The following is a 25,099-nucleotide window of genomic DNA, read 5'->3' on the forward strand; positions in this document are numbered from 1 at the left end:
GAGACACACGCACACATACACTCTCACACTCCAGATCTCACTAATGACTTGTCATGAGCTTCCCCTACTTGAGTGTGAAACAAAAACAGGGCAATAAGTAGCTGTTGGCTCCACTCCCGCAGCATAGGGAGTGCCAGACAGAAGGGACACCTTTTAAACACCAGAGGGAGCTCCACCTGAGGGACCTGACACAGAGTCCTTACTGCCTGCCGCCTAGGAGTGTGAAGTGATCAACCCGACAGCAGCGCAGCGAAGCACACGGTCATTTTAGATGGCGGGTTGAAAGCCTGCTCTCTGGAGCGGTGATAGTACACATGGTGTAAAAGGAGCTGGGCTAGCGTGCAGCAGTCTGAAAGTTGTGGGTTCAATTCCCGGCTTCCAGCATTCTGTGTGCCCTTGAGCAAGGCACTTAACCCCAAGTTGCTCCGGGGACAATGTAATCCCTTGTAATATAGTTGACATGTGTAAGTCACTTTGGACAATTAGTGTCTGATAAATGTAAATGCGCTCTCTTCTGTTATGCACTGTCCCCTGTGCTGTTAATCTCAGATCAATTTAGTCTTTTAATGAATAAGATTATGATACGCTGCCTAGATCCTCAGACATCTTTACTCATGTGATGAGGTCAACAAGTGTTCCCATCATTTAACGAGCACAGGTAAATGTAATAATGACAAAGATAAATTCAATTTTGCAATTTGTTTTGCATGTGATTTACTAGGAATTATGAGCAGAGCATCTTAAAATAGAACAATGAAAACTGGAGAAGGAAGTATATTCTGTCAACAGACAATACATTGTTTAGAAGAGTTTAGGAAACACTGAATGACCTGTGAATATATTTTTGGACAGCGACTAATGGACACACAGGTTTTACAGCTTCAGCTTAAACAAGGTGTCTCTACTGGCTTGGCTCCAGGTAGGTTGGAGAATACCCTACAACCTGGCATTGAGGACACAATATGTTCAGTCTTGCGTATGCAGAAGAGGTAGACAGGGAACATATGGAGGGAAGGTTTTACAGTTGCCACAAGAGTAAAGGTTACTTTGGCATCTACCTGGTGACTGGATGAGAGCTGACCAAGTAAAACTGATGCAATTTCTTCCTGTAAAGGAGTGGGTCAGAATTGTGTTTTTAGGGTACCCTCAGTTCATTCTCAATACATTGTGAAATTCATGTAAAGCATTGTATACAATGCATGTTTTTCTATGTGTAATGTTGCCTAAATGTCATGTTGTTACAGTTATAGCGTAGGCTACTTAAATCAATGCCGTTACAAAACACCAAAAGTAAATATTTATTAATAAACATTTATGAATATCTATAGCCTATCTCGATTGCCCTTTCCAGGATTCCGCCTCGATTTGCAAACAGGGGTTCTTTCTGGTCAAACTGCAACCATTTTGAAGTAGGCTATAGCTATGTGTTCATGGTGACATTTGGGTGTTGTGTAAACCTAAGAAAATTCAATGAAATGCTGTTATTTTTTGGAGGGCTAAACTTTCCACAGTAACTCTTGACCGAACTGTTATTGTATACTGGTTATACCTTATTCTAACATAGTCCGTTAACGAAAACCACTTCATAGCCTAGAAAGCTCAAAAGTGTGCATCTTAAACCTTAAGGTAGCAACTACTCATCCCATCTTAATCTGAACGGCAGATGGATTTTTGACGTAGCGCGTTACACATATAGCCTACCTGACCCAGACTCTGTCACTGATAAACTGCATTAGACGAACTTTAGGCGGTCATCCACTCACATCTCTTTTGCAGACGCGGCATCCCTTTGCCAGTGTCTGCGCATGGAGCTCTGCTGTGAGAAGTCAAAATGATGTGACTACGCAAGGAGGCAAGATTCAGATATTGTTTAACAGTCGGCCTGGTCAGCATAAAAACACGTGTCCGCCAGATTAGGGAACCGGTGGTAACGGAGTGTCTCTCTCCCGCCTTGCCACTGCAGTGCTACTGATTTGATGTTGAACGAGCGCTGACATTTCCGTTACTCCGCGAGGGACGCGGCTCATCACTGACATGACATGAAACACTGAGTAATGGCAATGAGAAATTACTCTGGATAATTCCGTCACTTCCGAAACGTATCGTTGGAACTGAGGTTTTTCAGCACTTCTTTGGTTGCGGATGCAATGTCCTATCTGAATCCCTTAGGAAAAGAACTGGAGCGTTTTGATGGACTATCGCTCATTTACTGGTAAGACATTGATGTTTACAAACTTGAAAAGTCATAGATTTGAAATTAAGTTTACAAACAAAAACTTATGCTTCTATTTTTCACACTTTTAAGATGTATTTTGCCACACGGAAATGGAAGTGGATTTCTCATCCACTTACAGATTATTATAGTTTATAGTAGGATATGCGTACTATTGTTTTTCAAAGTTACATACATCTCAATTAATATGCTGTAGGCTATCAATATTTTAGAGAGAGGCTGAATTAGAATCCGTATTTCTTGAGAAGACCGCGCTCGGACTGCGCGGAAAAATGCTGAGTTTAGCCTACCGCAAGCAATGCGCACATGTGAAATCAAGAGGGCGCGTTGGCATGCGGAGACAGGGTTGACTGTTACGGCACTTGTGCATCCTTAGTTTAAAATTCGATTTTTCTTTTAGTGTTATCAAAATGTGTTTAGCAGATGTCCAGCATTCAAATCGACAATAAACTTTTTTTTTTTTTTTAGTTTCAACTATATGCTCTCAGGATTTACTGTTGACATTGTTGTTTGGCACACATACGTGTTGTCAGGAAGATGCTGGTTCTGACGGTAGCCATGTTTATGTGCCATTTACTCGGAATGAATAAATAATGGGCAGTTGAAGGAAGTATGCCATTTAAATAGAAATGTAAATACACGTTAGGCCTATGCCACGTGGAAACAGATGTGACCTGCTCATTTGTCTTCTAGAATGAAATCATAACACAATTCAAAGTTATAGATTAAAATGCCATGCTTCCATTGGCACCTGACATGTAGGAACAGTGCTAGCCACTGAGGGTAATCCAGCATAATAGAACCTTTCTGTGGGATGAAGACTTAACACCTTTAGGTCCCCCATGGAGGAGTCTGCCCAGTGACTTGCTAAATTTAGTGCTTTGATTACAAATACCTGTGTGGACAATGGGAAAAGGGTCAGAGAGGAGAGGAGCCTGCTTAAAAGGACGCCAGAGGTAACGGCAAATTATGTAAGCCCTCAATTCAGCTCTGTCACTCCCCCTGTCCCGGCATCATCCCCACCCCAACGCCCACATTTTAAGTTACTTTATTTTGTGCCAGGGTAGGTGTGCAATGCCAGGGTACACTGCTGAGAGTGCCATCTCGGTATGAGTGCAGTGCTTGTATGTGGAGGGCATGAGGATGGGCACGGGTCACTGACTTGGCAGTCTTCATTTTGGGAGTAAAAGCCATAACCTCACCAGTATGGAGAGCAGGTATGATCTCTTTTACTGTATACTCCTTCATTTCAACCCACCTCATCTGACACACACCTTCAGAGAAGCACTCACATGCAATGACAGAAGCTGTTGCATCCAACATTTACAGATTTTCAGATTCTGGGGGTTACCTTGTTTTTGGTTTCAGGGCGGCACCTTTAGTCAAATTACACCCTTTGCTGATTTCATAAATGTTTCCGAATTTGGGACTGTTAATGATATTAATGATTTCTCAAAAGATGGGGGGCAGTCGTGGCCTACTGATTAGGGCTTCGGGCTTGTAACCAGAGGGTTGCCGGTTTGATCCCCGACCAGTAAGAATGGCTGAAGTGCCCTTGGGCAAGGCACCTAACCCCTCACTGCTCCCCGAGCACCGCTGTAGCAAGGAGAAATCTGATTTACATTTACATTTGATGACATGAGATTATTTGAATATTCATGTTCAGGTCAGATATTTCTCAGGTGTCCTTGTATATCATCCAGAGGGTCCTAACAGCAGTATGCATATTATTGCTTATATATGCATAATATATTATCTAATATAGAATGCATCAGAATTACACTGAAGATTTGTACCTTAGGTCTTATGTATCTTATGTTGCTGAAGGTCACTGATAAACAAGGCTCTTAAACAACATTTGTTGCAGTGTTCTTTGAAGTAATAGTACTGTATGTTTCTAGGAATTTTGTCATATTGATGAAGATGGATGAGTAATAACTGATGAACATACATCGGAAACACTTTACGGGTTTACATTATTTAAGATGTGATTCTCAGATCTGGGTCTTCAGCAGAGATCATATGCAGTCAATTTGATATTTACTGACAGATGGACAGTACGTAGTTGATTTCAAAATAATCTCATTGATTTATCCATAAAGTGTATCAACTTCTCAAAATGAGTTAATACATTTCACTAAACCAATCAATAATACAGTATGTTAGAGCTACACAAATTTAAATAGGTTTACATTCCAGAGGCTTCATAAGATTGGCAAAGTGAAACTTTGATCAATAAAAAATCCTTGATATTAAGGTAGTCCTAATGCTGTTACGCTCCATCGAACACAGATCTCTCTGTCCCTAGTGGTTGATTAGAGGTAGATCCAAAATGTATTCATGAACCAAAATATCACAAAATTTACTTTAACTGACTGTTAAAGTCTTTCACTGAGGGGTTTGATATTCTCGGTCAGATCAACTGCATTCTTCTTCATTTTTTATCAACTGTGGATTCTACTGGAATGGCAAATTTCTGATGCAGGAATCATTTCAACACACCATGAATCACTCTCAGAAATGAAAGATCACAACAACAACAGTGTCATCATTTTCTTTATTAATATGTCAACATGTAAACAAAATATTTCACACTGAGAGATTTTCTTGACCTTGTTTGTGGCGCAGCGTTGGATTTCAACGGCATGTAACATCCAACATAATTATAATTCAGGCATTTTCCCTCAAAGCTGACCTCCTGGATGATCTGAAGAGTAAGCTCATAATTGGACAGGATTAGTTGTGTGCCACATCTTGCTTCCCCAAGGCTCTAGAGTCATGTCCCATTTACGGTTATATTTCTATGTCCTCCCAACATAGATCAGACATCTGATTTTGGGAGAATTTCAGTGATGAAAATCCCCTGTCTTTGAAACGACTATGTGTCAGGCCGGAGGGGAGGGTGCGGTGCGGGGTGGTGCAGTGCAGGCATGTAAGGTGCGTGTGGAGGTCATCCTGCCTTGTTGTGTTTTGATGAAGTGACGGTTGGGTGGCTGGGGAGGGGGGGGGGGGGGTTCTATCTGATAATGTATCCCAGTGCTGGATTACTGTCATGGTACAGCTTTTTATAGCACGCACTGTTGCTTGTGTTGATGAGGCGCTCGATGCCACTTCTCTGCAAAACACGGGGAGAGATCAGCTTGATGCGCCTCTCCGTCGCAGCCTAGTCACAGTGAATGAGGTGACATGAGGATAGAGCACCCAGTTAAGTGGATGGCCCTACATGATCTAACCGTGGGGTCACCACACCATGTCTGTCATTGAAATGTATTTGTGTGTCTTAATGTGATAATCATATTCTTGACACCTGAGTTGACAGTAGAGCTTAATACATCCTACAAACAGATCAAAAGCAATGTCAGTTCAATCTCTCATGTGGTCTCGGTTCCTATTACCCTGCTGGGGGAGGTATTGATTGGAGTAGGAACAACTTAATTTCTGTTGATTTTCTGTCCATTTCACACCCACTAGGGTGCTCAGCTTCAGACAGACTGACAGACCTATCTCATGAAACCCATGTTATCTCACAACCCAACTAATGGGGTTTTCTTGCTTAGCTAGCAATTTGGCTTGCGTGTCCACAGAGGTGTTAAAGGTATTGGTGTAGTGTTATTGATATTTCTCAGAGACTGATTGGTTACCAGTGAGCCGTGTATTATACTAATCAGACCATGCTGCTCAGAGGATCCCCACCGTCAGTGTGAAATCAATATAGAATAAATTTGTCGACACATATTTTTGGTCTTTGAACCTTTACAGTTTTTTTCAATTGCTAAAACACAATTGTGCAAACTAGGCTGGTTTTATTAAAATACTTAACACAAAACAACACACCCAAACTACAAATTACCTCATATAGCCTGCATGAACACACCAAAACTACATAGCATTATCAAAATCAAACTTTTGCATCAAATGGCACACACTTCATTCATATTACCAGATTTCTGTCTAACTAACTACACACTGTTGGGCATAACGAAAAGCATAATGAAAAGCATCTCATGCTTTGCCATAATACTAAAATAGTTCAAATTGTAGAAAATTCTTCAGATTGTTCACATGCGCAAAAAATATTTGCGGATATACACATGCTGTTGAAACATATACACAGCAGATATATTTATATTGGCCATTTAGCTCATGTAGTGTCATTTTGAATGGCAGTGTTTTGAAATGGCAAACGTGACATTATGTCAGATTGTTGTGTCTCATGCAGAGAACCGTGTTCAGTGCATTTAAAAAGTGCCATTTTGAATTGCAAAATGAGTGTAAAATGTGTTTAGACTTTTGGAGACTTGAGAAGAGGTTTTGCTCTCTGTGTGTCAGTTTAAATAATTGTGCTATACACATCATTTTAGTGTGTTAGCAATTTGAAAAAACTGTAATAGTCAGTATGAAAGTCATAAGCCACTATAAAACACTAAATATGGTCTCTCTATATATTTTGACCAATAAACAATGTTCCCTGATAAGAAATTGGCTCAGGAGCAAGTGCGAAACCCCTGGTGAAAATACTGTGTTAGTATTGACTAAACTCTAGGTTGTGTAATGAATTCTTAGAGGTAAATGAGTATCCCAGGGTAGGGCCCATTTTGCAAAGTACTGCATTTTTCATGACTTGCTTTTCCCATTTCTCTGACTAAGTCTTCATGTTTGGCAGGTGCTCTGAGTGGGCCATGCTTCAAGCCCACTGATATCTGTTCACATTTGCTTGAGTCGATACATGTAGCATTCTCACTAATGTCTGGTGTTCACCTGTCCTCAATCACGGGTGAACCCACGGCAAAGCGCATTTCCTGATTTTTCCTTTAGGGGGCAGCCCCTCATCCATAATGCTCGTGTCCGCTGTAAACAGGTCATACTGATATCGCCCATGGAGTTAGATTAACGCGTTTGAACAGAAGTGGGTGGCCAGGGATGATAGCTGAGCACATTTCCTAAGCTAAACCCCCTCTGCAGTCTTCGAGAGTCTGTCTGAGAGCCTAGGGAGGGCAATGTTTGTGTGTGTGTGTGTGGGTCTGCATGGGATGGTTTGGGGCTTCTGTGTTCTGGGAGTAAAAAATGGAAGTGGTCTGGCAAAGCCATTGCTACGTGGCACACAGTCCTGTCAGACTTTGCTGTTGTGATTTTTCAATGTGGACTGGATTATCCTATAATCTGATAACAACCCACTGTGCAGATTTGGTGATTAAAGTTCTGATGCAATGGGGTAGTTGCCATGGCTGCTGGAAGAAAAAAGGATGAGTCTCTGTTTCCCTGCCTATGCTGCTGTGTGTGAGTGTGTTTCTTTATGTATGCCTGTCATCATGTTATAATTTCTTTGTTATGATCCCATAATCCCAGTTTTTGTTACCCAAAAACAATAGCAGGTTGTCCACAGATAATTTGATTGTTTAAATATATATGTATGCATGTTGACCTTGCTGGTGATAAAATCTGTAAATAGACTCTTGATGGATTAAACCTGCGTGACACTGCTTTCACATCAGTAATATATGAGACGTTTTTGTAGGATAGTGTCTATAACTTTGGATTCTTCTTCTTTAACAAATGATAGGCAGCACCTTTGATCGCTAGACATCTAGGGATCACATTCCTAACTTCAGATAGAATTTGAAACCAGTCTACTTCAAAAATGGCTACAGTGTGCTATATGCTGTACATACTAAAATATACAGCACAACCAATGCAGTACACCGCCGTGAAGAAACCCATAACACCCATGACAGTCATGCGCTCAGAAAACATACACAGGAAAACGCTGTACTGTGTGAAGACAGCTTTAACAAACAAGTGTGAATATGCTGATGTAACCATGCAGTCTGTTTTCATTAGTCAGTGGTCAGTTCGTGGCAGCCCCCCCCCCCCCCCCCACCCCCAAATGATGGATGGCGGCTGGAATAGGCAGGCTGACAGAGTTTGACAAACAGCACCGTGCACAGCGGTCCAGTCGGCCTCAGTGTGTGTTTCCCCCCCCCAGCCTAAAGACATGCGCTGGAGAGGCCACCATCAATCAAATGCACTCTACACTTATTTATACAGTCAATGACTCAATAGAGTTTGTGTTGTGTTTAGTAAGGGTTGAGAAATAGAAGAACGCAGTGACTTTTTTTTCTTTGTGTGTGCATTTTATAGAGGTTTATGAGATGTGGTTCATCTCAAGCTATTTATATTGCTGTTTTGTATCAAAATGATGAAAGTCACTCTAGCTTCAATAAATCATGATGCAGTCCTTCTGTGTGTGTGTGTGTGTGTGTGTGTGTGTGTGTGTGCGTGCGCGTGTGTGTGTGTGTGTGTGTGTGTGTGTGTGTGTGTGTGTGTGTGTGTGTGTGTAAGAGTACAGTAAGGCTAAAGCTTTTCCACAGACCTGTCAATGCTCTAAATTACACCCTATTCCCTAATCGGTTCTGAGCGGGTCACAGAGGGTATCACCCAGGACTGCACTAGTATTTTAGGGAGAACCCTTAATCTAGTTGTAGAGCTTTAGCTTGTAATGCTGTGATGAAGAGGTTTTGGGGCACAGAGAGTGAGTGAGTATTGTGGCTCTGTGGGCATGTGTGTGGGTGCATGCGTGCACATGCAAGTGTGTATAATGTTTATGTGAGTGTGTGTGTGTGTGTGTGTGTGTGTGTGTGTGTGTGTGTGTGTGAATGTGAATGAAGGGGGACTAACCAGGGAGGATTCTGAAGGGTTGGATTTGCATAGCATTAAAGGTAGAGTTAGGCTGGGAGCAGTCAAAATGCAAAAGAACGCCTACACTGCATAGTGCACATTTTTGTTCTTATTCTAAGAATGGTTGAAGTGTTGTCAGACCATTATAATATATTCTTATTTGACTGGTTGCATTGCCATGTGCTTTGAATTGCATGATGTTTGGGGTACTTGTCCTATTCTGTGCTCCCCCCAACAAATGTTTTCAAACTGTTTTTTTTTCAAGCCTGGCCTCAAGTTCTTTCCAGTCTCAGAACAAAGGACACCTCACAACAGGAGCTGCAGTAAGGGGAAACACATATATAGTAACTTGCTATGTGCCAGTGTGTGTGTGTGTGTGTGTGTGTGTGTCTGTGTGTGTGTGTGTGTGTGTTTATGTGTGCTAGCTTGCTATGCGCTAGTGTGTCAGCGAGTTGGCTGGAGTTGTGACAGCATCATGGAACAGGCAATACTTTCGATGAAAAGTAGAGGACAGTCTCAAAATATATCATGACAATGGTGTTAACTGAAAGCAAAATGTGTTTTCTAGAAAGCATTCGCACACTACTTGTGGTGATGGTAGGGGGTTGAAGCACAAAGTAGTTTGCTATGCACTTGAGTGTCAGTGAATTGCCCAGAGTTATGACAGCCTCATACGGACAATAATTTCCATGAAAAATAGATGGTGGTGTTGAAATGTACTGTGAGTTTGTGTTATATGATGGCAAAATGGAGTTCCTAGAAAGAATGCACATATTCTGTTTGTAGTGTAGGTTCCAAGATATTAAATAACTGAGAAAATACTTTGTAAAATAGCAGGACATTTTGACAGATTTCTAACTTCTCTTTACAAGTTGATGAGACTAACTTAGTTAACAGTACATGCACAAAAACTTTAAGAACATGTATTTGATGATTTGTGGCTCCAAAAGGCAAAATAGCTAAATCACGGCACAAAACTCAAGACTTTTTCTATTAGTCACAACAGAGTTAACCCATATCCCATTTTTCCACTTACCTACAGTACCTATAGTGTCATCTTACTTGTTTCTGTTGCCTGTCATTGAAAGAGTGTAATTCTTCACGTGCATGCTGTATCAAGATGACAATGTTTGTCAATGATGACAACGTTATGTTTGGTGTTGTTAACAGGTCCCTTTGCACCACAAAAAGTGAAAAGTGGCAAATTATTGCATAGCGTTATATTTCAAAATATTGATTGGGGATACAAATACAGTTTATCGATAATGTTTCACGAGGTGATGTATCACATGTAATGGTGTGTCAATTTTATTTTATTTCACACCCAGTTCCATTGCCACCTTTCAAGCATGACTAGGTGGAAGAGAGGGAGAGAGAGAGAGAGAGAGAGAGAGAGAGAGAGAGAGAGAGAGGGAGATGAGTGGGAGATGGTCATTAAAGCAACACAGTGTAGTTCAGTGGTCCCCAAACTACGGCCCGCGGGCCGAACTATAACTTCCGTAATTTCCCCCATTCATTCTCTATGGCGAGTCTTAACAGTACACATGTAATACTCTTTTTGTCCACTGGTGGTTGTTTTGGCGCTGTTTTGCGTTTGCCATCGAAAACGGAATGAAACGTAGGCCTACCTGCAAACAATGCAAGAGGCTGACTGCATTACAGTTTTTCTCGATTGCTTTTACCTGCTTAAGTAAACTAGAACCCACTTGGTCTTCATGACTACTTTCTTTGCACAGCAGAAGTAATCTCTTGCGAATGTGTTCACACATTTTCATTGGGTTCACACATTTCTCACACCCTTTTGCAAAACAGTTAACACAGGTGTCATTCAAAAGCCCCAAACTCTATTGGTTTTCCCATGCTAAACAAAAGGAAAACATCTTTTCACAGGTGGTATAGATTCCTTGCATAAGTCTGAATCTCTGATACACCTGTGTGAAACTCCTTTGCACAATTCTTCAATCAGCAATCATTCATTATACATAAGAGATGTCTGTTCTGTGTTGCTATTTGCAAATATGGATCTAATGCACATTTAGACAAAGTACTGTATGGCCTATTTGGTGGAGAAAACAGTACAAAAGGTGTTTACTGTAGGTCTATTTCGATGAAAGTCAATGAAATTTACAGTATCTTACCAGGTGTTTGCTGTATGTCTTACAATGACAGTTACATCTTGGGAGGAATGAATAAATTATTTTTTTATTCAGCACATTTTGTCTTTTCACAGTTTTTTTTTGATACCAGAAAAATGAGAAAGAACAGACATAGCAAAAATGCTCATTTTGAGAACTAGATTTTGCATTTTGTTGTCCAGTGTGTAATGATTGATTAAAGAGTGTTTTTGAATTGGCAACAAGTTGTAGTGTTTGAAGGCAAGATTTGCTTTTGCTGCATGTTTTAAGTGTTTTGAGAGAGTCATTTTGTCCAGAGTGCTTTTGTTCAGACACGGGTGTTAACTGTTTTGAGAATGTGATGTCAGAGTTGACACAGGTATCAAAACAATCGAGAAAAACTGTAGTGCTCAAAGTATTCTAGAAGTGTATCAATTAATTTTTAATAACTAACTAAGTCAAGTCATATTTCTGGGACTTTCTGGGATAATTATTTCTATTTTTTATTCACTCGTTCAAATGTTAATACAAATTCACAAGTTCACATCAGGTGAGTGAAAGTGGTCATTTCAGATGTTTTTGCCTGCACTTCATTAAACTCTCATAGTTTGAGAACTTCAAATTATTTGTAGGATATTGCTTGTTCACAACTTGAGCTGTGTATGCAAATACACAGAGTTCAGAGTTCACACGTTTTGGATAAAATACACTTTTGGGACTCCCTGCTAATACTTTTGGGAATGTTAAAGTCTTTTTATTAGTATTATTTCATTTGAGCTACATTTTACACTGATATGGCATGATGGCAGTATAAACACAGCTAATAATGGTATTAAATTGCAGTAGCCTATGATTAAATGTAATGGAATATTCAACTAAGGTAGACTGCTGTTGTTCACAGCACTAAGCTATTTATGTTTACTAATATACTCCGAATCTCTGGCCCTCTCTTAGAGCCAGGCATAGTGAGCTGGCCCTCGGAAGAAAAAGTTTGGGGACCACTGGTGTAGTTCTTTCACCTTAAAATAATGGCTATTAAGCAGCTTTGACGGCATTCTGAGAATAAGTAGAATGGAGTTTTTGACATTGCTGATGCGTGACCAGAATGCCTGTATCACACTAGGAAACATTGTTGTTGTGGGTAGCAACATTACCATTTTGCACGGTTTTAGACTAATTGTGTGGCCCCCTAGCACTAATTGGGTAGCCAGTTCGTAGAAAATTGAGAAAAAGGGGGAACCCTACATTGTGTTATAAAGTGCTCCTAGTTATTTTAATTCAATAATCAAGCCTTACATCCCCAACCGCCCACTGCGGTCTTCTGGTGAGAGTCTGTTGTGTCGACCAGTCATGAAAACTGGGTCTAATTCCAGACTCTTTTCTTCAGTGGTTCCATGTTGGTGGAATGAATTGCCCAGTGCTCTCCGTTCCTGTGGTAGTTTTGGGTCGTTTAAGAGGGGTCTAAAGACATTCCTATTCAACATATACTTAGTTGTTTAAGCGCTTATGTGTTATGGTTTGTATAATGTTGTTTTATTTCAATTGGGCTGTTAATTAATTTGACATTGTTGTTTATTATTGATATTCTCCTTAATGTAGTCTTAGCATGTCATTGTTTTTATATTATTGATTGAATGAACATTATTGTTTTATTATTGCCTTTCCCCTTTTTTCCATTGCTTTTTATTAGGCTATTGATTGAATTGATATTATTGTGTATTATAACTATTCTCCTTATTATATTTGACCTACATTCTAATCTGTTCCCTGTTCAATTTGAAATATTATTATGTTGTTTGTATTTATGTGTCGCTTTGGACAAAGGCATCTGCTAAATCCATAACCATAACCATAACCATAAGTGTATCTATTATTACGTAATGTGTATCTTTTGGAAACTGAGAGAAGGAATGAGTTAATGAATGAATGAATGTAAAAAATGACGAATGAGAGAATGAGAGATTGCATGATTGTGAGGGATGGATAGCAGAGAAAGGAGAGAATCAAGAATAAACATATGTTTTAACAATAACAGTCCCTCTCCCAGTGTTGTTGTAATATGTGAATTAAATTGCGTGGGTGAAATGTGAGTTGTTAAACAAGGCACATTCCTGCTGATAAACTCATTGTCTGTTGCTGTGATCCAGTTGTCAAAAGGGCCCTTCTTACGAGTAGTAAGATGATTGAAAAACAAAAAGTTTGCAAAATGCAAAATGACGCGATGACACCCCCCCTAAAGTTGTGTGACGAGAAGCAATCTCGTACAAATCAAAAGACCCCCAGTTCACGGTGAGTTCTTACGACAAGGAAGTTACGTCATTTCACAAGTGTACAAATGGAACGTACGATGTATCTATGTATGTCACAGATATGTGAAGCCTCTCCTCACAGCAACAATAGTGAAACCTAAAGCCTTTTGTTTGTCCATAATAATCCTTATCACTCAGTCAAGCACAGTGCTGCACAGTGAACCTATAGAAACTATATTTCATTCGTACACTTCTGTGGAATTGCATGATTGTGTTTCAAGGTTGTTCTATGCTCTTTCAGTTTTAGAATTTATTGGTGTTTTATGGTGAGCCTTTAAGATTGAAATATGTTCCGTTTCCATCAGAGAAATATTTTACAACTCCACATAAGTGCCTGAGTCGTGTTTGGTGCTTGGAGTGTAACTTAAAATATTCAGCCACTCCGTTTTGTGACATTAATCAAGTTCAAAGAACTGTAAGGAAAAAACTGTTGTTGGAGTGTTCTTTTTCACATATAATTCCTTATGGACATTTTATTTTATTTTATTTTATTTTACTCAGAATGACCAGGAAACTCCATTAATTCCTGATTACCGTTTGGCAGTACTGTATGTCAGACTGGGGATATTAGGACAACTCTGAAGTAGACGCATGGGCGTCGAAACGTTAGTCGGTTTGCACTAGGCTAATAAAAATCACTTAAAGCGTTGTGTGCTCCGCTCCTACTCCTTGGTTCTAGTTAGACCTTGGGTCTCCTCTTTTAATATTTATTTTCTATTGAAGTCTCTCAATAGCTTTTGTATGCTATTCTCATATTAATAATTTTCTGACATCACCTTTCAGGTTTTACCTTACCAGGTTTATCATGGTACAATACATCACCAGATAGAATATCACAGTGACTATTCTCATCTGAATCCATTTTCCTACCCATGCAATGGAGTTTAAGAACTTTTGAGCCCATCGAGATTGTTTAGTTTTCTGTTTTTGTTTTTTAATCTAAGAATATATTTAAGGAACTACTCGGAGCCAGGATAGTACCCCCACAACACCCCACCACACGTCATGTATTTACTGTAAGTCATTGTTTGGATTGCGGTATCAACAGATTGTTTAGGCCTACATGTTTATCTCAGAATGTTTTTAAGGTTATGAATTGCAGTGCCAGTCTCCTACCAGTGGCTGCCAGTGCCTCCCCTAGCCTGGCCTCATGACATCTCTATTATAGCCCTCAATACAATAAAGACACTCTGAGGACATGAGCTGGTTCCACACTCACAGGGACTGCATGGGGCCTTATTCATAAGTCATGCGTCCACTTAAATGAGAGTGAGGCTTTGGCTGTTGACAGCGCGCTTAAGCAAAAGTGTCAGTCCTTCTGTATATATGTGGGATGCTGGGAAGAGGAACGTTCACAGCTTTGGCAAGAAATGACAGTAATCTTTCAGAACAGGTGCCGTCACAGTATAACTCCGCTCACTGCAAGGCAAAGCCCTGTGCTGTACTGATAGTCAGATGGAAAGCCTGCTTGCTTTTATGTTTCCACTCCCAGACATAGTAAACAGAACAAAAAAACACCTGTACTGATGTCTGCTGTGGTTAAGTTTGAGGAAGATTTACAATCTGATTGAAGTGGAACACTAGGCTATATATGTATAAATAAAGCACTGGTCATATTGTAATCCAGATCTTATATAACATCTAACTTGGATAGAGGGAGGTAAAGCTGTCTGGTGCAATGTAGTTTAATGCCTCAGACAATCATTCTCATTGTTAGTCGGCTAAAATTAGTAACAGCAAATGGCCTTAAGGATTAAATATGTTTTTAAAATATATTACGTGACCTAAAGTATGGATTTCTCTGTGTTTAAGGGGCATGTTATAGGCCATTTGTCAGTTCAATGATGAATCAGAAACTGAAATGAAATAAAATATAAGGATCTCTTTAGTTTATTCAGTTTATTACATGTAAACTTAATCTCACAAAACATATAAAATAAATAATAATTTGAATTATTGGTAGGCCCTATATTTTGAGAAATATAAAATATATTTTAAATAGCAGGTATTGCTTTTAACGCAAATGTATTGCATACTGTATTACATCTTTTGAGCTTTGTTCTTTTTACTTTATTACATTAGACATTTATGTAAAGAATATGTCATTGCTATCATATCGTTTCTGACTTTACAAATGTAAATATATTTTTCCCATAATGAACTCAGAGAGTTTTTAGCCTGGTTTGTATTTAAATTCAGGCGCTTAGACCACTGATATCACGCACAGCCAACAAGAACTTGGCGCGTTGTTTTGGAACGACCATGTTCAGTGGGTGGAAAAGCTGCGTTTACAAGACTTCCAAAAAGACAGCAATTTAATTTCCCCGAAATTAATGAGTGGAGTTTAGTTAGAAGACATTTAAGTAAACGTTTACCCCCCAGTTGTGACCACATTGCATAAGATTTAATCTGACTGCAAAGTTAGTGATGTTTGGGATGATCTGTTAACTGTGCGCGGAATTAGAGAGCTGTAATAGAGGATCATGTGGCCAGCGGTAGAGAGGACGTCTGCGCGGTGGTGAGGCACCGGAGAATGCACTTATATGCCGTCGATAAGGAAAACCCTCAAAATGCCCACATTTTCGGTGATGTACAAAGGAGCTGTCATCATCAGTAGGTAAATTGATTTTTTTTTACTTTTGAGACGCTGTTAAATTTGTGTTTTGTTTGTTTTGTTGAGCTCTAAGCGTTTCGCGTATACGGGTTGAGTTCAAGAGCAGCTTTGCGCGAGAGGACATAACGTGCGACAGCTGGGATTGTGATGAGCAAAAAGCTGTTTCGTACATTTGAAGAGGCATTAATTTTTTCTGTCCTGATCAATTGTATGAATGTGTGCAAAACCTATTGTACAAGAAAGTGAAGTTTTGCATGTCACAGACAAAATTCTGTTTCGCGCGTTTGCTTGGGAGCTCTCCATGGCGACACAAGAGGCTTTGGCTTTGTGTACAGCAGGTGCACGTGCAACAACAACCCAACGAAATGACAGAGCTGTATTCATCAGTGTGTAGCCTACTGTTTTTGATTTAATTTTAAACTTGAAAATGCAGGTCAAGAAAAAATACTCTAATGTAGCCATGATTCCAAATGAGAATTGTTCAATCTCCATACTAATTTCTGTGTATTTGAACATTTTATTATGTCATGTTTATTATGTTATCATTAATGAAACATTTTTACCTCAACATAGCTGATGATGAGCTGATACTCATTTTTGTTTCATTGCTCTGTTCACATTATGTTCATGAGTAATGGTGATTTTCCTCGATCTGCCCTTTTGGTCCTAATTTGGGCTTTTGTTATGTCACATCTATCTAATAACCAACCCAGACCAGTAGGATTTCAATCTTAGCGGAAGTCACTGATTAAAAATAAAATCAAAAGCTCAGACAGTAAGGGGGGCCATGGACTGGGCTGTCCAAAAGGCTGTCTCTCCAAACATATGTACCATTCAGTGATGACAGATTGCTGATTACAACAGATTACAGCAGACATCTTCAATCAATTATCATTATTGCACATATTTATCCTGCTTAGAGGGAAATTTCATTAGGCTGTGCATGAAATAAAAACCCACTAACAATACCAAAAGGTGTGGTAGGTAATTGAAAATGGACAATAAGTGGATAGAGCCTGTGATATAATGTATTGATTGCATTTTGCAACATTTTTGAGAAAAATATCTAAAAGTTTAGAGTTACCTGATCTTTAGGCCCACCTGATTAAGTCAGCGCTCAAGGTTACACTTTAAACAACTTTTTGTTTACTTGTTTGTTTTATTGCATTGTCATTATTATGGTGCCACAACTATCTTACAAAAGAAAGCAACATGGATTCAAAGGGTGTGCATCAAGGACTATGCAGCCTTCTAATGGACTGTCCACTATGTGACACTCGCCCTGCAAAATTAATGCTGATTGCTCAAGGGCGAGAATGTCCAGTGCACTGGTCTCATAGCCTGCAGACTATGAGCACAGCAGGGTTCTCCGTCTATGCCTTTTTTAGTGCTGTGGAGCAGATTGGTTCCTGCAATTAGTGCGCTAACTACACTTGCTTTCTTTCAGGCTCAAAGACAAGAGCAATGATGAAACACACACCAACCTGATTACATTCATCTTCATGTGGTGGTGGTGATGTTGTTGCAGGCTATGGTGTTGTGCATTTATGCATTAAGGTGGCTGCAGTGGGAGGAAGTGAGAGCTAATAAGACGATTGACCTTCTCGTGAGGGTATCTGCACCATATATCCTGTTTTTATTCAAAAGCCACAAATTAAAAACCAGAGGAGAGAAGAAGTGTGATTCATTTCAAAAATAGCTTTTTTCCCCCACTTTGAAGTCTCAAGTCTAGAGTCGAAATCCTTGAACTACTCGCCACCAAGAGGAAAATCTCCCAAATGGAGGGTAGTAATTGCATCAACTTGCATATCACAAGTGTCCATGAGGATGAATCTTTAAAAATCATCTCATTGTCCTTTTCTTTCATGTTCCTTTTATATTCCAATTCTGTTCTTCCAGACTCCAGTGTCTAGAATCTGAATGACTATTCATTGTGTGCTCCTCACATAGCACTTCTGAGAGTCTCGACTCAGCATCCTCTGAGACTTTTAAACACATTTAAGCACAACACAATAGCAGTAATTATAATGTTTCTCTTCTCTCTCCCTTCCTCTCTCTCTCTCTCTCTCTCTCTCTCTCTCTCTCTCTCTCTTTTCCTCTTCATTTTCTGCTCATACAGGACACTCATGGGTCCATATGGCGTCGACCGAGCTGTTCATTCCATGGAATTCACAGACTGTGAGAATGGATTAGGTAAGCGCATCATGGCGTGTGTGCCGTGGCTGAAATGGCTCCCCCTGACTTCCACATCATCGCTCTCTAACTCCACCGCACCTTTTCACACTGTCGGCTGTTGAGCCAAATCATATCTGAATACAGTTACAGTATACAGTCCGGTTTCACATGTTGCCCACATGTGTGTGTTTTCTTTTAGATTGGGGAAACCTGAAATCAAATCATATCTGAGTACAGTTACAGTACAGTCCATTTTTACATGTTGCCCAGTGTGTGTGTGTATGTGTGTTTTGCACTGTATTCTTGTTTGATTGGGGAAACATGAATTGAAATGATATCTGAGTACAGTTGCCATACTGCCATAATGAGCATGCTGCTGAATGCTGCTGTGCAGATCCAGGAGCCTTCTGACACTCGGCCTGCTGTTCATCAAGCTTTTTCAGAGCTCACAATCAAAGAGAGGCAAAAATGGAGGGAGAGAAAACCGTTAGAATTGTCATTGCAAAGAGAGAGAGAGGGAAGGAGAAAGAAAGAAAGGGATAGAGAGATATTAAAGAGGATGAGAGGTGTCTAACATTGGGGTGCCCAACAGCAGCGGTGGGGTGCAGAGGAGTCGAGTGTAAGGGGGAAAGGCAGGGGTGAGGCGTTTTGAGCGTTCACGCTTTCATCCAGGCTGAGCTTTTGCAGTGGGGTAGAATATACCCATAAGCCAAAATGATGACAGTTCTTTTTTTCTCCCCATTCTTTGTGTTCTCTCTCTCTACTCTTCTCTCACTTTTGCGCTCTCTCTCTCTCACACACACATATGCCAAACACACACACATATGCACACACACACACACACACACACACACACACACACACACACACACAGAGACGCACAAACACACACACATGCACACACACACACACACACTCTCTCTCTCTCTCTCTCTCTCTCTCTTTCTCTCTCTCTTTGTCTATGTACACATAGACCTCATCTCTAGTAACACAATACATCAAAACACTATTCAGGGACAGCACTAAGCTTCTTAAACCTGTCCTCCTTACAGTCACAGTTGCACAGTCAACAATTTGTTGTATTACTGAAGCACACCCCAGCTGCGGAAGATATTTTTGGTGGAGGGACAGAAGTTGTTGCTATGTGTGCAGGGAATGTGGGGCTTAAGGAATGGTGTATTGAATCCGTGGGGGATAAATATTCTTCCTCTCAATTTTTGCTTATTGATGTTGTTTATCGTGATTTGACGCTATGTAGGAGCGCATAGCCAGAATGTCGGGCTGTTCAGATTTCTACTCAAAAAACACAGTGTAAGAGCACCACTCTCAAGGCTAACGGACTGTAAATAGACAAGTGACGCTTGACAGAGTTTGAGGAGGTCGGCACGGCAGACGGCTGGAAAGCTTGTGGGCATTTGCACTCCTGTGTCATGAGCAACAACAGTCTCCTAACAGGACGTGTAATCTCTCTGACCTCTCCATAACTAGCGCCAACAGCTGCACGGTACATCTGGGAGGGAAGGTGATACATTCAATGAAACCCACAGCAGCAGACACAAGAATGTATTATATTAGCAGATTTATGTAGCAACTGTTGTCTGGTCTTAATCAATAGATTGACTTTCAATAGATAAGGGTGTCTTTGGAATTATTCCATTGTTTAAAAACATGTGACGGGTCTACTCAATGTCCTCTGATGGATGCCTTATTTGTAGAATACTTTTAACTACCAAAATGATACTGAGGCTGTGAAGAGGTCAAGACAGTTCCTCATGTTATGATCATTTGAGGGGATCTAGGTAATACAGTACATCCAATACAATACATTTACCACATGTCAATTTCATGTCAGACTGAAAAGGATTTTAACTTCAGACTCTCTGATCAAGCTTCAGAGATCTCCTAGCAGAGAGCAAAGCTAAAAGAGTCCAATATTTGAACTACACCAGCAACATTTAGCCTTAGAAATTAGATTTTAAATCTATGGCCTTAACACAGAGTAGTAACATATTGCCTGTGTGGTAAGGATCTGGAGCAGAAGACAATCTTAAATGCGAAAGGCTAATTTATACACTACAAAAAACGAAGACATGCCCAGCACAGGCTGCCTGCCAGCTGGGCTAGGAGCCTTTTTTTTCAGAGCGCTAACATAAACAATAACTCGTAAAGTTGTTAAAGATCCAACCCAGTCCTCTTCTCTCACAGCTCAGATGTTCATTCTGAAACCGTGTGTCTGGTGAGGCGAATGGTTGGTTGCCTGTGTGAAAGCAGCATCCACCAGCCTTTGTGGACTTCTAGGCCATATAACAACATCAAAGAGCGCACGTGCACACCTGCATTTACAGTTGAACACACTTGCAGTTGCATAAAGGCATGCATACACACACAGACATAACACATGCATGCATACACATGCATACACATGCACACACACCAATTCAGACACAAGCACACACACACACCTACACACACACACACACACACACACACACACACACACACACACACACACACACACACACACACATGACTAGAGAGGCTTAACGGAGTGTATGAAACTAGTCCTGCAGTCAGCATACAGCACAGAAACACAGGGATAGGATTGCCTTGTTACCAGGGAGATGTGCATATTAGGTGGTGCATGTTGTGCGTATGTTGTGCCGCAATCCAATAAACTCATCACATAGTGTACAGAGGCCAGGGAGACATGATCCCACCAACCAATTTCCTCTCACAACATGGGTGGCACTTCTGTCACCTAAGATTTCTTAGGCTAGCCCACTAAGAGCACTACTTAGATATTAACCCCTGACCACCCTTAAATCCTGGCTCACCGGAGGCTCTGTGCTGCTGGACACTGAGCCTGTAAGCTGGTTAGGGTTAATTATCTCACCTACCAATCAGTAGTTAGAGGAGTGGGTAAGCCACACCACAGGAGATCCTGCCCTATACTGCCCGGAGGTGGGCTGCAACCTCTCCCTTGCTAATACAGAGATAAGACACTGCACCAACTACAATTCTTTGTTTTCTGCTTTTAGTCCTGGTAGCCTTTATGATTGACCTTAAGAGTCACGCTTGGGCTGGGATAAGGATTTTATGTGCAAATCCAAGCAGTCAAACATCCAGGTCACAAAACCACCTCTTTTACTTTAAGTATGGAAGTTAGCCTACTTCTCCACATGTTGGAATCCCTTAGTTGGAACTTGGTAGTGACGGACCTGTTGAAATCCAGTATCATGCATCATTCCATGCAGTGTGGCTTACATGAGGGGTAAAATACTGAAGATTATAAGGCTGTGCAAATAAAGGGCCCTTCTGTAACTCCAGTCATTTCTTCGGCGATTTCTCTACAGAGCTCCCCCTACAGCTTTGGGCTGCATATTTCACATATAACATCTTTTTGGTCTTTTCGCTGGCTCTGCCATGATGAACATCTAAAGAATTAAGCCATCTAATAGCTAGCCGGCATGGCTAATCAGTGCTTGAGGGGGACGTGTGTATGTCCAGAGAATTTTAAGCATTTTGTGTTTCTTGCTTGTTCTCGCTCGTTCTCGCTCGTTCTCGCTTCTCACGGGACTTCTTGATTCAGACACTGCTGGGACGCTAGTGCAGATCTTGCAAGGCTGGTTTTCCGCTAGACAGTAGATGGAGCAGGGAAAGCCGCCATTCTCGCCGCAACAGGTCATTTAACCATCACAATGATTTCTAAACTGTTTTATTAAGTTGAAAATGTTGCATGGGGTCCTTAAATAAAATTTTAATTTCAACCTCGATTTTGGCTAGCCTGGATGCCAGCCAAACTTAGCCCCGCCCCCAACATTTGAGGTCGGGAAGTTCGGTCTGGACTTGTTCCATTGTAGAGCAACTATGCCCGAACCACAGCGGTTCGGACCAGAAGAACCCCTGAATGATTTTGTTCAGAGCTGAAAATGAAATGCAACTGTGTTTGACAGAAGACAGATGTAGCCTAGGTTGTTAGTGACAAAATATTAGATTTCAGTATGTCTTTGTAAATGACGTGTTTCATTCATCCCAGTTCTCCCTAACAAAAATGCTGTTGCTAGAAGGTTGATATTTAGATTTCGCCATGGCGTCTGTTGTAGAAGATATTGATAATAACTTTAAAAAATGACCAGAAAACAATGTTAAGGCAATTTTGGAGAAAAAGGATGGTTTGGGTGTTCTTCCTACATGATTCACCCCCTGTATCGGTTGAAACATTCTCAAACATTCCCAAACTAAAATCGGTTGAAACATACCCCATAATCACATCCCAATGGAGCAGTATCAGACTCATATTCTGACTAGAATTTGAGTATGATGACGTCAGGCTAGATTTTGGCTCCAATTGATCACCAAAACAATGTAAACAATTGGAACATTCGTTTAAAAACAGTGTTTCGGATATAGATATAGTTTCAACTTATGTACAAACTTTAAAAACACCTGGTCAAACTAAAAACTCCGACCAGCGTGATTAACTTAATTATTAGCTATCCAGCATTTACCTCCAGGTATCATGCAGCGCTGCTGTGCCAGCTGAAGCAGAGCCAAGAAAAGATAATAACTGCATTAGGCAAACCTGAATGTTACTATTAAATCATTAACACTGATTGCTTGCTCATTCATTGCCAATGGATTATGAAACACATTTTCCAAGACTCGGAAGTAAAAACATTGTTACATTTAAAGTTACAAACTGAGAAACTAAACGTGGGGAAACTAGAAACTCCAATCAGCATGATTAACTTAATTATTAGCTATCCAGCATCTATCTCCAGGTATCAAGCAGTGCTGCTGTAGCATCTGAAGCAGACAGCCAAGAAAAGATAATAACTGCTAATGAAAAGATGTAGGAGAGGAGAAAGAGAAAAGCTGGTAATATGCTGCTGCAGAGAGCCCATAGTGCAGAGATGTAGGCAAGCCTTTAAACAAAGACTGCTGATTGCCCACAAACCAACACAGAAAATATTATCTTTTTGAGAAATATATAGGAACACAATCTAGTGGCAAATTTAGTGGTATTTTTTGTGGCAAAAAGAAAAAATAAACATATATTCCACCTTTATAACAACATTCCTCTTTCACAGGGATCAAAGTCATAGGAGGAGTAAAGGAATTGACAGGGGAGGAATTTGGAGTCTACGTCAAAAGGATTTTACCAGGTGGCCTTGCTTCAATTGATGGTAAGATCTATCTATCTGTCTGTCTATCTATCTGTCTATCTATCTATCTATCTATCTATCTATCTATCTTAGGAAAAGCAGATTATCTGAGAAAACTGTGTTCCCAGAAATGCCTCCTATTTAAACATGCTTGATGTAAGACGCATGTGTGTAATATCGATGTCCACTCAGTGCTTCAATCCAAGCCATTCTTACCTTGCATCCAACTGATTAGTCAAAATAAATCTTTTGAGCTGCCGCTGTTGTTTAATTCAATTGCCTTGATCCACATGGTTTTGGAAGGCTTTCACTAATGATGACCAGCAATCCCATTATTATCAATCAAGGCATCTGAAATCAGGGCCTTGGTTAAAATAAGTAACATTTGGAGAGTACATGATGGAACAATCTACAGTGCACCCTTGATATGTGTTTGGCTTGGGGCTAAAGGGAGGTAAATAAAGTTTCAATCTTAGTTTCTGTAAATCACTTCCTAGCTCTTATTACTGCTTCTTGCTGTTCATCCAAAACCCTGCTCTATTCTGATGCCATAGCTTAGTACCATCTCTTTCTCTCTCTCTCTCTCTCTCTCTCTCTCTCTCTCTCTCTCTCTCTCTCTCTCTCTCCCTCTCCTTGTCTCTCTCTCAGTCCCTCAGAGCTTTAGCTGTGTGTGGATTGGAATGAGTGTTTATTTTCCCCCAGTCACGCCTACTCTCAGTCTCTCGGCAACAGCTTGCCCAGTAGTATCCCACAATGCACACCTACACATAAGTCTTAAGTCGCTCACGTGCAGTAGTGTGCTGTGTTTAGTGCAGCTAAAGCCTCTGCCTGCTGGACTTTGCAGGCTCTTTCCCGCTCAAAATAGTGCTCACCAGCATTATTACCATTGTACTGCTAGTACTGTCACTCTGGTTCATCAAATTTAAACATGGAATTTTAGAACCTTAAATTGTTACTGAACGTAACCTTTTGTTATAAAAGGAATGGAAAGAATGTTCAAAACTCCCCTGCTGGAGGGTTAAGGCAAAGATACTTTCTAACAGTTCCTGTTCCATTTAGCGATTTATGAACAAGCAGTAGTGCTTTAAAGTGAATTCTGTGACTTGTCTCAGAATTGTGCAGGGTCTTAAGTATTGGAGTAATGTGGTCAGTTCTAGCTGTTGCATTTTGTATCATCTGAAGCTGTTTAATAGTCTTTTTAGGAAGGCCTGCGAAAAGCCCATGGCCATAGTCATTTGGTGACTAAGTAATTGGAGCCAAGTAAAGGTTGAATGATAGTGGCCCCAAGGTATATATTTTTTCTGCACTGTAATATCAGCTGTTAGCCCACTACACTGTATATATTGGTGTTTCTAAGTATGCATTTTACAGTGCCCAAAACATTTCTATTGCTATAATGCTAAACCATGTAATATAAGCTTATCCAGTTGAACGTGATGCAAGAAAAGAGTGCTTATTTGCTCATATGCAAATTAAAATAAATAGTGCTGAGATGAGTTATTTAATTTCACTGGGAGTCACTTTGGATGAAATTGTCAGCTAGATTGCTGTGTGTAAATGTCCTTATGTTCCTCACCCTGTCCTCAACCTTGGGGTTGGCACAGTAGCCTTTGATGAGTGTGATCAAAAGTTTAATGAGGAACAGCATGAAACCACAAAATGGCCAATAATGAAAGGACGATAATGATCTTGAACAGCAATGATGAAGAACAATGGTCTATTAAGATGTACTGTACGTATGATGGCGCGAGAGGTCTTGAGAATGTCAAATGTGTGCGTTTTGAAGAAAGCAAAGGCCAAATAAAGCAAACGTT

At 40.4% G+C, this 25,099-nt stretch overlaps 1 protein-coding gene across 6 annotated transcripts in view; it reads left to right on the plus strand.

Annotated features, from left to right (window-relative positions):
• The first annotated feature begins 874 nt into the window (after positions 1-874).
• Positions 875-25,099, plus strand: part of si:dkeyp-72e1.9 (syntaxin-binding protein 4) — a 53,559-nt gene continuing 29,334 nt past the window's right edge. For 2 of the 6 annotated variants that reach the window (XM_042087765.1, XM_042087767.1), the window contains exons 1-3: positions 15,720-15,948; positions 18,065-18,138; positions 23,211-23,306. In XM_042087765.1, coding sequence (XP_041943699.1) covers positions 15,875-15,948; positions 18,065-18,138; positions 23,211-23,306 — 244 coding nt within the window. In that variant the 5' untranslated portion in view covers positions 15,720-15,874. Of the gene's footprint in view, positions 920-1,758; positions 2,213-3,300; positions 3,451-15,718; positions 15,949-18,064; positions 18,139-23,210; positions 23,307-25,099 lie in introns of those variants that run through there. The other 4 variants (XM_042087770.1, XM_042087771.1, XM_042087768.1 and 1 more) reach the window with 4 other exon arrangements.

The sequence above is a fragment of the Alosa sapidissima genome, chromosome 3 (assembly GCF_018492685.1).
Source record: "Alosa sapidissima isolate fAloSap1 chromosome 3, fAloSap1.pri, whole genome shotgun sequence".
Classification (NCBI taxonomy): domain Eukaryota; kingdom Metazoa; phylum Chordata; class Actinopteri; order Clupeiformes; family Clupeidae; genus Alosa; species Alosa sapidissima.